The 18,190-nt window shown below is 39.9% G+C and overlaps 1 protein-coding gene across 3 annotated transcripts in view; it reads right to left on the reverse strand.

Annotated features, from left to right (window-relative positions):
* Nucleotides 1–4,214: 4,214 nt before the first annotated feature.
* LOC131248892 (probable ubiquitin-conjugating enzyme E2 16) overlaps nucleotides 4,215–18,190 on the reverse strand; it is a 52,359-nt gene continuing 38,383 nt past the window's right edge. The window contains exons 5-7 of one of the 3 annotated variants that reach the window (XR_009172529.1): nucleotides 6,012–6,100; nucleotides 5,272–5,542; nucleotides 4,215–4,490 (exon numbers count right to left, since the gene is read on the reverse strand). Coding sequence is in view for 1 of the 3 variants with exons in the window: in XM_058249396.1 (XP_058105379.1) it covers nucleotides 5,447–5,542; nucleotides 6,012–6,100 (185 nt within the window). In the remaining 2 variants the exon portion in view is untranslated. Of the gene's footprint in view, nucleotides 4,491–4,547; nucleotides 4,712–5,228; nucleotides 5,543–6,011; nucleotides 6,101–18,190 lie in introns of those variants that run through there. The other 2 variants (XR_009172528.1, XM_058249396.1) reach the window with 2 other exon arrangements.

An 18,190-nucleotide genomic window follows, 5' to 3' on the forward strand; every position in this document is an offset into this window, starting at 1 on the left:
TATAAGTAAGAAAGTACTAAAAGACAATCCAAAACACAAGCATTTATAGTAGTTCAGTTTCCCTACTCCACTCCCGACGAATGCACTCAACCCATGAGTATACCAGATTTCACTCTCGGAGGTTTTTAATTCGGTTCATCTCTAATATTTATAATTATACACAAGAATTAGCTTCCTCGAAGACTTATGTAGTTTTCTATAGGCTAGCTACGAACCCAATCCTAGTCCAATGACTTATGTTTACTCCTGTCGGAGGCTCACATGAAGACTAACATGTATACACCCGTGTCCAGTGAATTCGGTCCTATACAAGAACTTAGGTCTTACACGAGAACCTATCAAATTTGGGTCATAAACTCTTACCCTTAATCCTACACAAGTAAAGAGAATATGAACTCATACATGACACTTACTTGTCGAATTGAGCCCATTTGACGTGCCTTCTTGAGTTGCTTGATCGATGTTCTTCCATGCTTTAATAAGCTCCCATTTTGCTCCCCTGATTGTTGATGTTAATGTATTGTCGAGATTTCAGTTCCAAGATCAATCACCTTGCATGCAATACTCTTTTAAGGTGACCAAGGCAATGAGAGTTTAGTGAATCTCCTAACCCTAATGATGGGATTGAGTTCCTAGTAGGGATTCACATAGATGGCTATTTTAAAAGTTGTTTAGATGAAGGATATATTTATTGGCTTTAGTCTAACCTCTAGAGAATGTGAGATATCAAGTTCTTTCACAAATGGAGCATTTGAATGCTCATAAAATGATGAACCACTTGGAAGAGGGCATGGATCTCAATAGGTGAGAGCTTAGTAGGATTCGAAAGTATTAAGACATCCTACGATCTTTTTCTCACCCAAAACCATCATATCCACAAAGATCTGGTTGTTAGATTTATAGGAAAAAGGCTCCAACAGATCTATAACATCTAATCTTTGGTCGAACCGAATTTTCCTTCGATCACACTGAATTAAACGGGAAAAGTCGTTTGACAAACTTTAGCACTTTTGGTCTCACCGAGTATTGTCTTTAGTCAAATCAATTGTGGCATTCGGTTGTAAACGAAATACCTAATTTTTGACGCAGTACGCTAACCTGTTTTAGGCAATTTTGGTCGGATTGAAGGTGGGTTCAGTTGGACCGAAGGTTGCTGAAATTGTGCAGTTAGTGTTCTAGCAATTCGAGACCTTTAAAGTCAATCTAAGCATGTTCACTTAAGGCTCCTAAAACTTAGGGATAATCAACAAGGTATACCTATTAAGGTTATGATCATATAGAGGTTCAATGATTGTTTTGAGTTAAAGGTTAAGGTCACCAAGGCACCTTATTTACATGTTTTTTACTCCTTGATATTTATGTCTTCCTATGCCTTCGGTTTTCATTTTCTAAGGGCTCAACTGACTCCCTGATACAATGACTTACATGATTGACAAACAAGATTCACAAATCAAACAATATGATTACCTTGAGGCAAGTGAGAGTTTGTTAATGTTGTGTGCATTGAATAGCAAAAGTTTATCTTAACAGTTGATCATGATGACCATAGTCCTATATGGACATCTTGTTAATGTCATCGTTACTATGTTAGGTTACCTTAATTGTTCATGCATCCATGGGTTAAAAGAGAGGATCATGGCGACCACTGCCAGATAGATTTGCGGGTTTTACAAAAACTTGATGGTTCTTATGTGGTCATCGTGTACGAAGGGACTAATGACAAGTCAGGAGGGAAGTTCAGGCTCCATAACAATTAGGTGCCTTTGCCCTGCTCCACGAAGGAGTTAGTATTCACGAATATAGGATCTTGTTATTAGACCCTCTTGGATACCTACATTGGAGGTTCTTTCAAGTCTCTATTTTGAGAGAACCATCATACCTATGTGTGTACCTAGTGTGATTAATTCTTAGACCGGAGCATATATGAGAGTTCAAGCTCTTAGTGAATGTGATTTGGCCCACTTCACGAGGTGAATTTAGTGATTCATAGGTAGATGTAGTAGAATGTATGCATTAAGATACAGTTAAGATCTAAATGATTCAATAAAAGATCCGCTAATTGCCTAGGAACACTTTTAACACTTTTATAGCCTAGATCTTGTTGACCAGGCTATTAAGTTATTCTTAGCTAGGCTGATACTTAAAATGTTTTTAATAAACGTTTTCACTCATTGAAAACAATTAAAAAGGTTTTATTCACACTTGAGGAATATCCAATGGTTAAGATCTCGTATTTCATCTATTAATTTACATGGATATTGGATTAAGGGTGGATAGTTATGGTTGGTAGAAGGATTTGGTCAATTTGAATGAATAGATAAGAAAGATTATAGACTTTAAATATAGTTGGCACACCAAAGTCTGTAAGAAAGAAGAACACCATAACTGCGCATTAGCTGTAGAGGGAGAGAGAGATCATCACTTATCTTCCCTTCCTCATCATCCACATGTTCACACATCGGGTCCGCCTAGCGAACGGCTCTGGTGCGCACGCCTGTAGATATAGCACTTGGCGTGATTGTAATTTTTTTAATCTAAACATGCTAAGAGATTATTGTAACATGCAATAGTTAGATTAAACAGATTTGAAATGGTTAGTGATAGTAAAACCACATAAATAAACAAAGGCACGGTGGGTGGTATGGGGGCGACGAACGCGGATTGTGTCCTACCCCGCCCATCTCCAGCTGGGAACGGGCAGGAGCTCTGAGTGGCCACTGTGATGTATGGATTTTATTCACACTGTCCATCTATTTTTCAGTGGCATTTTATGGAATAGGACCAAAATTTAGGAAGATCCGAGGCTCGAGTGGACTACACCACAGGAAGCACAGGAAGCAGCTGTGATAATGATGTCCACCGTTGAAACTTCCCTAGGGCCCACCGTGATGTTTATTTACCGTCCAACCTATTCATAAAGTTAGGTAAACCTGGATGAAGGGAAAACACAAATATCAGCTCAATCCAAAACTTTCGTGGCCCCCAAGAAGTTTTCAATGGTAAGAGTTTAATCCCCATTGTGTGGTCCACCTGTGTCCTGGAACTGCCAAACTTTCGGTCCTAATCCATTAAATGCCACGAAAAAATGGATGAACGATGTGGATAAAACCCATGCATCACGGTGGCCACTCCGAGCTCCAGCCCATTCCGACCTAACCCCTGTTTGGGGAATTCGTACCAAAAAATTTAAAATTAGAAAAAAATTAAAAAAAATTAAAAAAAATCCGATATGATTCTACCTCAGACCCATTTGAATGTAGCGGACAATCAAAAATGGTTTCATGGTGGCTCTTTCTGGCATTTCGGTCATTGAAAGCAAGAGTAGCCATGTCTCTTGGGAGAACAATCTCTCATCAAATTGAGAAATCAGCACTTACGGCCAACCGCGCCCAGTCGGATCCTCGTCAACTGGAGCAGTTTTGCCTAACCTGGCTTCAGATTTACAATTGGGGGCGACATGATCGTCATGAGTTTAAAACTCATTACCGTTAACAATTTCATCAAACCCCGTGACTCAAACCAAGTTGTAAACCAAGTTGTATTAAATCGACTGAGTGAATGACATTGCTTGGTGAGTCTTGCGAATTCAAGACCGTGTCACACTAACAATAACAAGCGAGTTCCCTACTGACCCAGCTCGAAATCTCATTTACTCCCAAGTTTCTCAAGCCACCAAGTTCTTAACTAGGAACCACAATCATGGATATGTTGATTGCAGATTACTTACTCGGGTCCCTCCACTATGTTGCTGACTCAGCTGAGTTTCAACTCAAGCCAGTGAACTTTATAACTAGGAGATACCAGCATAACAGATACTTGCCCGGCAGATTGCTTAATGCTGCCCTTTAGCTTATAGATGTATCTAATAACTGGACCTACCTACATATAGCATCATATGAGCCATGGAAAACATCATAAACGCTTTGGGTCATTAGAAAAGACTTCAACCAATGGATAAAGTCCTGACTTATCATATTGAAATAGGAGAGTATGCATTCCAGCAAATCTCATCATAGGAGTTCATCCATGATTTTCGACCATCTTATCGGGTTTTCAGTTCCCACAACCGCGGTCCATGTTTCAGTACTCCTAGACTGATTCACGGGTTAGAATCATCCACTTTTGTGACCTATCTACAGTGGATAATCGAAGCTGGAGCAACATCATGCATACAGTGTATGCCTGCATGAGCATGGAACATCATACTGTCAGAGTATCAATTAATTTCCCGAGCCATATATGACATAATCCTCAGCATGTGTCCAAGCCTTTTGGACTTAAGCCTGGCTCAATGACCACCCTGTAAATTAATAGGCATTGAGCCTCTACGCTGCTATGACTGCTACAATATCTTCCTACTTCAGACCCCCTACCATCAACGATACCAAAATAACACATCTGAGCCTGTCTTTCATCCAAACCTTACAAATTGAAAGAAATCATCACCGTCAGTGACACCATCATCATCAACCATTGTCGTCGTCCTCCACCTTTCAGCTCATAATTCCAGGCATACCATGTAACAAAAGCATTAAAAGTACATTCAATATGGCAACACAGGAATGCTACAACTAACAATTAAAGATAAGCATGCTATGACATTTTGCATTGTGATGTTTTATATAACATGAGGCTCATTCATTCTACAGTCCACAGGAATCTGCAGCCCATTTCCTCTACACACACCACCAGAAGTGCCAACGTGGCGAACCTGTCCGAGAACCAAGCCATCAATCAGGTAATTACACCATGCAGGCTGAGTGAAGGATACCTCATTCAACACTGAGGTCTTGGTATCAATTCCCTAGTGGGGGTGGCTAACTGTGAACTGACAGTGGGGTGTACTAACAAGCTAACAAAAAAAAAAAAGGTAATTACACTATGCAGATATCCCGGCCCAATGATGAGGCCAATGCACTCAAATCTGGGGGCCGCTGTACAAAACAAATGAACAGCACGTGGAATTCATAAATTGGGTCACCTGACAAGATATTATCTGCACAGTGACCCACTCTTCAGATGCTCCAAACACATCACAAATTGGCACGTATAGCAACATGTAGATAGGATATCCTGTACATGCATGTGGAATTTGCAAGCCTAGGATAATGAATGTGGTAAATAACATGCTACAATTGGAGAGATGTGTGCAAAGTGAAGAGGAAAAAGAAGTCATTTTTAAGTTGCAGCAGCAGATGGCCTGCATGAAGGGTAAGAAAGTTCCATCGGAATAGAAGGTATCATTGGTTTTAAGTGCATTAGATATCTTACCAAGTATCACATCAGTGGATCCTCATATTTCGCTTAAACACAGACTACTCTTCCTTTACAAATACCAGGCATGCAAATTTACAGCAGCAGCTTATGAACACTTGGTCCGAATCTGAACTCCATGTACGGGCATTGGAATGCCTACATCGGATCTATTCTAGATGTATCATGTTTTCTACACTTTATCGTCATGGAACCACCATCTGGTTTCCTTCGGAGATCTACCGTTCCTACAGTTCTTCACGTAACGGTCATTGTCTGCAGGGCGTTGCTGCATGCGAAATTCCAAAACATTTAAAGTGACGCAAATTCACAACACACACACACACACACACACACACACACACACATTTTTAGAATAAGGATTACATAAACCTCAATGGACGGTACCATCCCCCCATGATATCACACACATACAACAGCAAGCCACCAAAAGGTGGATCCCACCATGAAGATCACCTACCACAAAAGTCAGGCTGATGCACTCATTGGTTGAGCCAACAACTATAGTGGGGCCCAACTTTTGGGCGGTTTAGATGTCATACATGTGATGCATTGCTACATGGCCCCAGATGAACAGTTATCATCTGAGAGATTCATATGAACGTGTGTGCATGTTAGTTGGAAACAAGTAATAGAGCCGTCCATTGAGGTATAAGTGAACACCCTCTCTCTGTATTATAGATTGATGGGAAACTAGCAATGGAGCATTGTAATGAAGAGAGGCATTGGATTAGAACCTTCACAGTCGAGCTTGACAACATGGAGAGAATGCTGATACAGATGGAACTCACAGTCATGGCTGGGGACCACGAATCGTACAGAATATCTGGTAGATAGAGAAACAAAATTCAAACTTGTGGAATGGGAGTTTAGATGTTGGATTGATATGTTGAAACTTGAACCCATAATTACTACAAGTGGGAAGCTGAGTGGGTGGTGGCTCCTCATTCTCAGAAAAGAGACTCATTAACAGGACAGTAACATTCATGATACAGAAAATAAAAGCGCCTACATTTTTCTTTTTTCTTTTTTCACACACTTGATAACAGTTAAATGTCATATAATTATCAAATATATTGTTGCTACTTGCTAGTAATCCTGGTTTCTTGCAAAGGCCGGGGCCTTCTTTTTTTTTGTCAGAGAATACCGTGGCATTCCGTGATATCTTCTTCATTTTTTGTCAGAGAATACCATGGTATTCCGTGATGTCTTCTCCCAATTTAGCATTTAATGATTTTTTTATCCAAACCACAAGCAGCGCTATATTGAAATATTCAACAAAAACTCCCCCAACAAACACAAGAATATAATATTTTAGCATCAACCTGGAAAACTCTTGGAAAATTGCAATCATCGCCATAGTGCACCTACATGTCTTTCGTTAAAGTTGTTTTCCGACCGGAGACTAGAGCTAGTAACTGGAATCGAGAAAATTGAGTCCTCATTGTCACAAGCATATGATTCAAGGGGAGATAAAGAAAAGGTCGAATGGTAGGTATGTACCACCCCTTCCAAAGAATCCTCTTGAAGGAGAGGAGTGCCTACAGGAATGCATGCACAAGATATCATCTACTCGCAATAAATTGCGTGCCAGTAAAACCTCATCTTTCCATGCGCTTTAAGGGGCCTCATGTTTCTAGAGTGTTTTGAACCTCATAAGCATCTTCTAAAATAGATTGTCCTACAAAATAGGCTTAACTAAATGGCATAACCCAAAAAATTACATGAAATAGGAAATGGTTTATGTCCTGATCAAACTATCTTCAGATAACTGTAAATTGACTTCCCTCTTTCAAGATTTTGATTTCCTGAAAATAGGAAACATATTTCCACCATTTATTTAAGAAGTATAATGCATTCATGGCAGACACCAGAACCATTATGCGCACATCACCATGATGAAAATCACACTGCTCAAACAATCAGTGTCTAAAAGGTGCACTTTTCTATGATGAATATGGAAGGTTGATCAGATTTTTTTTCCCATTTGTACATATGCATAGTACTAACCACTGATTTTATTTTATTTTCAATTAAGTGATTTCTTTTCCACATAAGGCCATCCACTTGAGTCCAATGGATCAACAGTCCTAATGATCATCCACTAGGCTGAATGGCCACATGGAGACGGCAAAAATCACAGTTGTAATGCATAACCAACAACCGCCATATAATAAATTATCTATGAAGATGAAATGCATCAGCTACAATTCACAGGAAATGGATACAAATAAACACAATTTCCTGGTCATTATGATTGAAACAGGACACTTTCATTTTACTTCCGTGCACATTGCATCACGCCAGTTCAACAAATATATCTTTCACCAAAAAAATGACAACTTCCCAGTCAAATGGAAGCTGGATGAACCTCAAAGGAATAAATAGAACTCGACATAGATACGATCACAACTACATAAGAATGAATGAGAAATATTCCAATATCTATCTATATAAGGGGGCCAAACAGCATCTCACTTTTCATAGAATATCTCCCCTATTTGTCGACTCATGCAATGGACATGCACTGCATCTCAAGGCTCAAAAGGAGAATACTTTAATCAGCCTAAGCTAGTACAAGTCACAATGATACCCAGATACTTGAATATGCTCATTGTATCATGTCAGACGCGACACCATACTCAATACAGGTACCACACTAAATAAAGGTACTTGATACTCTAGGAAACCTGTAGAAATTGTTTTACTAAAATCCTATTGTATTAGATTCTGAAAGTGTCAATTCGCTACCATTCTTGTTATAATATGTGTACTATAAAATTTGTAAACAATAAAATTACCTAGTTTTAAGGAAACTAAAAGTGAATAGAATCGGTCAAATATTTCTTCACGAATATTGTTACACCACACCCTATCCAGGATTCCAAAGAAGAAAAAAGTGGGAGGGGGGTGGGGGGGAGCTATCTTCATTGTCTTATTTGTGCATTTGCATATTGGATATCATCATGGTTCTGAAAATCGGTATCGACGGGCATATCAGCCCAACCAAAACCAATACAATATGGCATTGTGTATCAATATCGGCCCCATATCGGACCGTATTGAACAGATTTCTTTTAGCCAGAAAAATACAGAAAATATACGAAAAAAGGCATGTATGTCATAAATTGACATGATATGTTATTAATACAATTATCTATCAACTAGTGGAAATCGGAATCGACGGGCGTATCAGCCCAACCAAAACCGATACAATATGGCATTGTGTATCAATATCGGCACCATATTGGACCGTATTGAACAGATTTCTTTTAGCCAGAAAAATAGAGAAAATATAAGAAAAAAGGCATGTATGTCATAAATTGACATGATATGTTATTAATACAATTATCTATCAACTAGTGGACTATGAAATTATGCAAAGCATAATAGTAAAACACATATAACATATACACTATTATATGTCCAGGTGTTTTACCTTGTCAATACCAAAAGATTTGTGGAGGCAAATAAATGTATTCATCCAACTTTAATAAAAATAAAAATAAAAATAAAAATTTATACAAAATTGAAAAAAGAGGTGAAAATGAATATATTCATCTACTATTTCATCCATGTGTCCATTTCCCCAAATTGTTTTTGAAAAAAAAAAAAAAACAATACATTTTTTTTTTAAATGATCAAAAATACATTTTTTTAAAAAATAAAAATAAATTACAAGTCATAGATGGCAGATCTATTATCGAACAACAATAATTTTTCATTTTCCCAAGCAAATTTTGAAGATAAAATTTAAAATTTTTGAGAATTGAACAAAAAGGGCAAAAATACATTAAAAATAAAATTATAGCAAATAAAATGCAGATCTATGTTCAAAGAACTTGGATATATATGTTTAAATAACATAAATTTATTATTCTCCCAAAGAAATTTTGGAAAAAGAAAAAATTCGAAAATGCCTTAAAAAAGCCACAAAGGGCCTGAAAATATATAAAAATAAATAAATAAATTTAAAATCCAGCTGCAAATGGCAGATTCATGTTCAAAAAAAAAATTAAAAATTAAAATACCTTGTTCTATCATTCAATTCATTTCCCTAAACTAATTTTGGAAAAATAATAAAAACTTCTAAAATGACCAAATATGGCCCAAAAATAAAATAAATAAATTATTGTAAAAAATTATTTAAGTAATGCATGTGTGAAATTTGTAGATCTTGTCTTCATGCATATCATTAAAAGAATATTAGAAAAAAAGTAATAGAAAAAAACAAAAAAAAAAAACTTTCTGAAATTTTCAAAAAATACCAACGAAAATAAATAAATAAATAAAATCCCCAAATCAAGCACGATTTGTTGATTTTAGGCTATCATGCTAATTCGACATGATTACAATATGAATAAACAAAACAATAGATTTTTTGCAAATTTTTTTATTTTCACCAAATCAAGAACTTGGCACTCGATCCTTCTATTTGTGCCCAAAATAATTGTTTTGATCTTTGAAATAAGTGTAGATCTGTCGAAATGGATATAGAACAACCCCTGAGAAAAAGAAATTCAAAACAAGAAAGGAAAAAAGGGAGGCAAAAGCTGAAAATTGACAGCCAATTGTCTTTTTATGCCCATATCAGTCTTGACCAATACGAGTACGATGTATAGGTGCTGATACTGGCTGTATCACTATCAGGTTGTATCAGATCGAAATGGTCCAATTTTTTAACATGGGCCAATACGAACCTGTATTGAGTACTGTACTATGCCGAAAGGATATGATACAGCCATATCCACCACTACTATATACGGATATTCAAATCTATGGGAACCATAGACCAATCAATACTTTTTGTTTCGCCCACGGAGAGTTCCAGACCCCGGTGTTCTAAAGGAAAGATGTTCAAATTGGAATTGTTTATTCCCTCTAGAGTTGGGCACGGGACGACTCGACTCATCTGACTCGTTCAGACCTGACTCGACTCGAACCAAATGGGTGAGTCGGTCCGAATCGAGTAGGCTTCACCCAATCCAAACTCAAACCGAGTCGAGTTTGAGTTACCCAGTAACTCGACCCGACTCAACCCGAAACTCAATCTGGTCAGACTCAACTCAATCCGAAACCGACTCGACTCGGATTCGAGTGTGTGTGTGTGTGTGTGTGTGTGTGTGTGTGTGTGTATAAAACCTAATTTTTAAGTATCTCTAACCCTATACGCTGTAGCCGACCCTAAACCCAACCCGATCCCAAACTCTCTCTCTCCCTCCCTCATCCTCCTCTTCCAAGCCCGGCAACCACCCACCACCATCACCACCCTCCTCTTCTCTCTCTCTCTCTCTCCACTCCTTCCATCCCTCCTGTTTCAAACCCGACAGTCACCCACCACCATCACCACCCTCCTCTCTCTCTCTCCTCTCCACTCCCTCCCTCATCTCTCAATCCGAATCAGTGCCAACTTGAACCGACTCGGTACTTTTGATCGGGTCGAACTCGGTCCGGATTAGTCCAGGCCAGACCCGAACTTGGATCCGTTCGGGCATGCTGGACTCGGTACCGAGTCGAGTCGAGTTTGGGTCAGACCTATTTCAAAACCGGATCGAGTCAGGTCAACCCTAACTCGGTCCGACTCAACTCAATGCCCAACTCTAATTCCCTCACCTGCTTAGATCCTTAAGAAAAATGGAAAGCTGAATGCTTGGACAAAGGTAAGGATAAGGAATCCTCCTTCCCCAAGACTTGCAACTCCAAATCAATGAAGTTACAAAGTATCCTATACAATTTTTGTCTCTTGTAAAAAGGAGGGATATTTGCTAAGAACCTCTAATTTAACCTCTTGCAAATAGGACTTTCTATATAAAACAAAACAAGCAGTGTTACCTCATGCAGAGGACACGTTATAGGGTTTTGATAATAATGTTGAAGGTAGAAATCTATAACAATTGAACTGTAATCAAAATATTTGTACCATTACTAAGATCTATTTCTACACCAAAAGGCACTTGCCATATAGCCTCAAATTCAACTAAAGAAACCTTCTAAATCATGGTGTCGCTCCTGCTCTAGACTCATGTTCCCAATCCACATGGTGTCGCTCCTACGCTAGACTCATGTTCCCAGTCCACATGGTCGCTCCTGCGCTAGACTCATGTTCCCAATCCAACTCCCAGGCATTTGCACTTGATAATAATTTGAAATACGTTGTTTCATGTTCCTGCACCTGAACAGTCACCTACTCCCCCTCACACTTTGTGCCACTAAGATCTCAAACTTCACATGAAATCTATGTGAGATCCCTACTGACTTGGTAGTTAACATGGTAGTCAAGAATATGTGACCATTAAGGCATTATCCTTTAGTTTGACAACACAAGGATACCATAGAGTTCAAGAAAAACAAATACACAGGTGTCTTCACATTTGTCAGCGAGATAGTGGCGTCTTCTAGTAACTATAAATGTCGCTGGCCATCTTCAAGCACCCCACATGAGCCACATTCAACTCTCAAGTGCCCCACTAGTGTTGCATGTGTCAATGTGCCAACGTTTACATTCATCACATGCCACACGTGCTATCGTACATCTTCAGGTTCCCCATATGTGCCACCATCAAAGTTTTCAAATATCAATAATGGGGGTTTTAAGCACACCACTTGAGCCACAATCAACCTTCAAGTGCCCCACTTTCAGCCACCATCGAGGTTCAAGCACCCCACGTCCCACATTCAAACTTCAATCGCTCCACTTGTGCCACATGTACATTCTCCACGCTCTAGGTGTGCCACATTACATTTTCGAGTGCCCAACATGCCACATATGCCACCTTCAAGGTTTAAAATATCAGTATTGGGGAGGAGTTGGGAGGGATCACCTGGATCTTTTTTTTTCTTTTTCTTTTTTGTGCCAAAAAACAAAAACTGATAACTTATCTAATAACGAAAACAAAAGAAAATTTGAGGGAAAATTAGCAAGGAGGCCTTTATGGCTGCATTGGCCTATATGGACCCCTTGTTAGTGCCGATACTGGCAAATATTGTTATGATATAGTCGTATTATAACTGATTTTCAAAACCATGGCCACTGTACATATCCAAGCTACTCCATATGTGTCACATATGCTATTCCAAGGTGTTTGACAAAGAGCAACTAGGACAAAAATAATAATAATAATAATAATAAAATTTTAAAAAAAAAATAGCCTCTCTAAGACAAATGTGTCCAAACATGCCTATTCAAGACATGCCCAAAATACCTACCTAGGACACAAGCTTGATGCTTAGCAAACTGGCCCCAGAGATCTTCTAACAATGAAGACAGTCTCCTTGTTTAAAAGATCTTTTGAACATATGCTGCAGTAATTTTTCCCTGAGAAAACTCGACCATTTGTCAAGCTTGTTCGCCCAAAGCCTCAAACATCATCCTCGCCTTCCTCTGGCTTATCAACGGCAGTCTATTCAGGGTTCCAAACTCTATGGTGGCAACTAAATGATGGGGACATCACGCGCACGCACGCCGCCCCCTACGCACGTACGGAAAGAGAGGGAGGGCCCTACCGTCGATCTGGCTCGATGGCAACGTCCAGGGAGGGCCTCCTAGTTAGAAGACGGAGTTTTGGTTCATTAGAGTGGGCCTGATAATCAAGTAAAGCCCATCATGGGATCTCATGATCGGGGCCCACTAGTCGGATTACGTTCATACTTTAGGTTTTGCTTATTTATATTATTTAGAACATCATAAATGCTTTAGATTTCTTTGATTGGTTTTTATTTTAGTTTACTTCATTGCCAAGTAATAGGTTACGCACATGGCGCGATTTTTTGGGTATAGAGTTTTTCCTATAAATAGGCATCCCTTGTAGTTCTTTTGATTCATTGAAGTTTAATAAAAATTGTGTTTTCCTACTCCTCTGAGCTCTCGAGTTGTGAAAATCCAATTGGGTGTGAAGCCCTCCCTTCATCGAAGGCCCAAGTACCATGGTGCAAAGCCAAATCTATCCCGATTCGCCCCCATCTATCGCCATCTCTATTCCCCATCTTTTATCATCCCTTCTTCTCATCTCACCCCATCATCTACACTTCGAATCAGCCATCTCTTGCAGCAATTCTTCTCCCATAGTAGAATTTCAGAATCTGACCTTGCAGGAGGGTTGAAACTTTGATGGAGAACCACGCACAGACCGCATCTCGGATCGACCTGAAAATCAAGTGTTTTGGAGTCCTCCCCTGACCGACCAGACCTAAGAAGTCGGTTCAGGAAATCGGGCCACGCTCGCATATGCGGCCAAGCTCTTGCGCACGTGTGCCCGGCCCAAGCCCGCTGTCCGCACGCAGGACTATCACGGGTTCACGTTTCCTCTTTATTTTCCCTTTCCATACCTGTTTTCATAACCCTAACCCTACATTACATTATCCCTAATTGATTTGCCCCTTTTTTCGCCCCAGGGTTCCTTGAATTGAAATTAGGAAATCCCTTGGATTAGGGGTTGATTGCTATGCATGTGTGGATGATTACTGTTTCCCTTTGAGCATCGTTTGGTCCTTAATTTTACCGATCCAGTCCTAGCCTGTGTAGGCCTAGGCACGTGCAGATTCCCCTTTACTTGAATGTTTGACTTTTATGTGGGATGTGAATTATTATGTGATTGTTCTACATTAGTATAATCTACGCCTGAATTCTTGCACATCATATTTGAATTTCATGTCCTACATAAAATTTGGTATCAGAGTTTAGGGTTCTTATTGGGGAATGCATTACATGTTTAGGGTTTAGTTGTTTATGTCCATTACGCATCAATTCTCATCATATATGGTTGTTTAGAGGTCCATAAACCCTGACATAATCTGCTGAAATTTTCTGTTATCCCCTTATTTGAATTATTTTAGAAATTAACTTAGCTTTCTATTTCTAGGTTTAGAAACTTTCCTTTTTCTGTTTTTAGAAACTAATTTTTTAGAAACTTTCTTAATTTGTTTTTAGAAACTAATTTCCTTTCCTTTTTCTAAACTAGTTTACTTTCCTTTTTCTTTTTTAGACTTCCTATTTTTAGAAACTTTCCTTTTTCTTCTTTTTAGAAACTGGGTTGTTATTTTTCTTTTAGAAACTTTCCTAATTTGTTTTTAGAAACTTTCCTTTTTTTCGTTTTTAGAAACTAGGTTGCTTTTTTTAAAAACTTTCCTAATTTGTTTTTAGAAACTTTCCTTTTTCGTTTTTAGAAACTAGGTTGTTTCTTAATAAAAATAAAAATAAAAAACTTTCTTATATTTTGACAACTATATTGCTGAATTTTAGTAACAATGCGTAGTTTCCCTCATATAGAGTCTCATAGCATCATTTAGTCCTATCTCGTTGCATATAGTCGCCATAGAAAGTCTTAGGTGGAGTTAGTAGTGTCGTATGCCCTCACGTACGGGTCGTGGTTGGTTTGCACCCTACACGAAACATGGAACGATTGCAAGAGTCACTAAACAAACTATCCCAGCAGATCGAGTCTTTGGGTAAGCGCTTGGAACAACATATAGACCAACACTTTGATCAATTTGATGTGCGTATTACCCAACTAAAGGCCTCCGCCAGGACAAACCCCACCATTGGGGTAGATGTCTAATCTCAGGCAGGTGGCCAGGAGGATAGACCAATGAATGAAGGTGGCCAAAGAATCAGTCATGGGTATGCACCCGTGCACCAACCCCATGAGGTACATCAAGACCACTCTTCTGAGTGGTACAACATGTACAGCCTTGTGGCTAGAGAAAGTGCCTCAGAGGATAGCGTAGGTTACCCACTGAGGCCATTCCGGTAGAGGATGAGTTTCGTGATGTCTTTCCTGATGACCTACCGAATGAGTCTCTCCCTAGGAGGGATATAAAGCACACCAAAACATGGGACACCGTAATATCTACTGACGAGTTCGCGTTTAATAGTTCTGTCGATAAATCCACAAGTCTCAGTCCTTATGAAGTCGTTACTGGTTATAAACCTGATAAACCTATTGATCTTATCCCTATGTCACTATCCCATAGGCCGTCAGAGCTTGCAGAGTCTTTTGTGCATCACATTCATTCATGGCATCAAGAAATTAGGCAGAAGATCACTACTAGTAATGAACATTACAAATTTTCTGCAAACCAGTATAAATATTTCAAGGAATTCAATTTAAGGGACTGTGATGGTCTACATTAGGCCAGAGCAGTATCCTCCGAGGGCCGTTCCTAAGTTACACGCACGTAGCGCTGGACCCTTCAAAATTATAAAACGAAACGGTCTCAATGCATATATGGCAAATCTTCCACCCTCCATGGGAATTAATTCTACATTCAATGTGGAGGATCTAGTTGCATTTCAAAGGACCATTGATGCATTGTCCAGCCTTTCGCCTAACCATCCTGATTCCCCAGACCTTTCCCTTGATCCATGGCCCCCTCCCGACCCATCTTCCTAACCTCTACCTCTCATACCTACCCTTAACGACCCATTTTCTCAGCCTCTACCTCCCATACCTACTCTTCCCGACTTTTCTTCCCAGCCTCTACCTCTCGTACCTAGCCTTCACACACCCAGAGAAGAAATAGAGAATATCCTGGATCATCATATAGTTTCAACGTCGGACGGCGAGTTTCAGAAGTATCTGGTTAAAGGGAAGTCACGCCCAGCTTCAGACAGCACGTGGCTCACTGAGAAAGAGCTTTAAAGACTTGATCCTGACATCCTGGAGAGGTTCAGGAGTTTTATTTCACTAGTGGCGAAATCTTACAGCCAGGGAGAATTGATGGGGACATCACGCGCACCCCTCCCCCCCTCTACGGAAAGAGAGGGAGGGCCCCACCGTCGATCTGGCTTGATGACATCCAAGGAAGGCCTCCTAGTTAGAAGACAGAGTTTTGGTTCATTAGAGTGGGCCCGATAATCAAGTAAAGCCTATCATAGGATCTCATGATCAGGGCCCACTAGTCAGATTACGTTCATACCTTAAGTTTTGCTTATTTATATTATTTAGAACATCATGAACGCTTTAGATTTCTTTGATTGGTTTTTATTTTAGTTTACTTCATTGCTAAGTAATAGGTAGCGCACATGGCATGAGTTTTGGGGTGTAGGGTTTTCCCTATAAATAGGCATCCCTTGTAGTTCTTTTAATTTATTGAAGTTTAATAAAACTTCTGCATTTTCCTGCTCCTCTGAGCTCTCGAGTTGTGGAAATCCAATTGGGTGTGAAGCCCTCCCTTCATCGAAGGGCTAAGTACCGTGGTGCGAAGCCACATCTATCTCGATTCGCCCCCATCCATCGCCATCTCTATTCCCCATCTTTTACCATCCCTTCTTCCCATCTCACCCCATCATCTGCACTTCGAATCAGCCATCTCTTGCAGCAATTCTTCTCCCACAGCAGAGTTTCAGAATCTGGCCCTACAGGAGGGCTGAAACTTCGGCGGAGCACCACGCACAGACAGCATCTTGAATCGAGCTGAAAATCAAGGGTTTTGGAGTCCTCCCCTGGCCGACCAGACCCAAGAAGTCAGTTCAGGAAATCGGGCCATGCTCACACGTGCGGCCAGGCTCTTGCGCACGTGCGCCTGGCCCAGGCCCGCTGTCCGCACGCGCGGACTATCACAGGTTCAGGTTTCCTCTTTATTTTCTCTTTCCATACCTGTTTTCATAACCCGAACCCTAGATTGCACTATCCCTAATTGATTTGCCCCTTTTTTCGCCCTAGGGTTCCTTGAATTGAAATTAGGGAATCCCTTGGATTAGGGGCTGATTGCTATGCATGTGTGGATGATTACTATTTCCCTTTGAGCATCATTTGGTCCTTAATTTTACTAATCCAGTCCTAGCCTGTGTAGGCCTAGACCTATGCAGATTCCCCTTTACTTGAATGTTTGACTTTTATGTGGGATGTGGAATTATTATGTGATTGTTCTACATTAGTATAATCTAAGCCTGAATTCTTGCACATCATATTTGAATTTCATGTCCTGCATCACTAAACACAAGGGTTGCGCTCTTTCAACCAAGCAAGGGCCCGTTTGGACGGTCTTGTGAAAAGGGGATTTCCACAATAGGGGGTTTCAAGACTACTTTTCAGTTGACTCAGCGAAAACCAATCAGATTGGTTTTCATTGTGTCGGCAGTGCAACACCTACTTTGTTGAGTGGATGGTGAAATGGGTGTTTGCAAAGTACATCAAAACACACATTAAAAACCCTAGTTTGGGTCAAAAGGGGGTTTATGCCTCAAATGTCCCTTTCAAGGGTGTGTCCAAAAGGGTCCTAAGATCCCTCTCTGAATTCTCCTAGTTAATGAGATGCAGAACAGCCATCCTCATTGATGGTAATTGAATTTCCTGGGGCAAAACCATGTCGTCCACATAAACTACAATACGGGGGTGGCTTGAGTGGATTTCGAATGGATCATATATAGTCCCACAAAGCATCTAGCAAACAATTATACCAGTCCCTCTTGCTCTTGGAGACTTCTTCGAGAGCTTGCAGAGAGTTACGACTGTGGCATGCACACTTCATGAAGTTTCATGAATGGACAAAAACAGCATGCAGCTCACATGATAATCGCGCTTGATAGAACTCCAATGAAGCTTGCATCATAATAGTATTTGTTAAAACCCTCCTCCAAACCATCAACTGCTAGAGTGATGACTTAGAAGTATGGTTTATATAGAATTCAAAACAAGACCAATGCATGATCTTGTTCTCGAAAGGAGCAACCTTATAGGTGATGACCTCTCAGGTATCCAAATTGGTATACAGTATGCTTGTAGATGAAATCCACGAACATAGATCCTTTAACCTCATTTGAGTTTGAGGGGTATAGCTTCAGCCTACTCAGAAAAATAATCAATGCCAACCTGTATGAAAACATGGTGCAACTTCGAAACAGGTTATTCTGCCAACTCTATTAATTCCCAATCAGAAAATGCAGAAGAGGCCACCGTTGGGACAAATGGCTGCAAGG

This window comes from Magnolia sinica, chromosome 6, assembly GCF_029962835.1.
Source record: "Magnolia sinica isolate HGM2019 chromosome 6, MsV1, whole genome shotgun sequence".
NCBI lineage: Eukaryota > Viridiplantae > Streptophyta > Magnoliopsida > Magnoliales > Magnoliaceae > Magnolia > Magnolia sinica.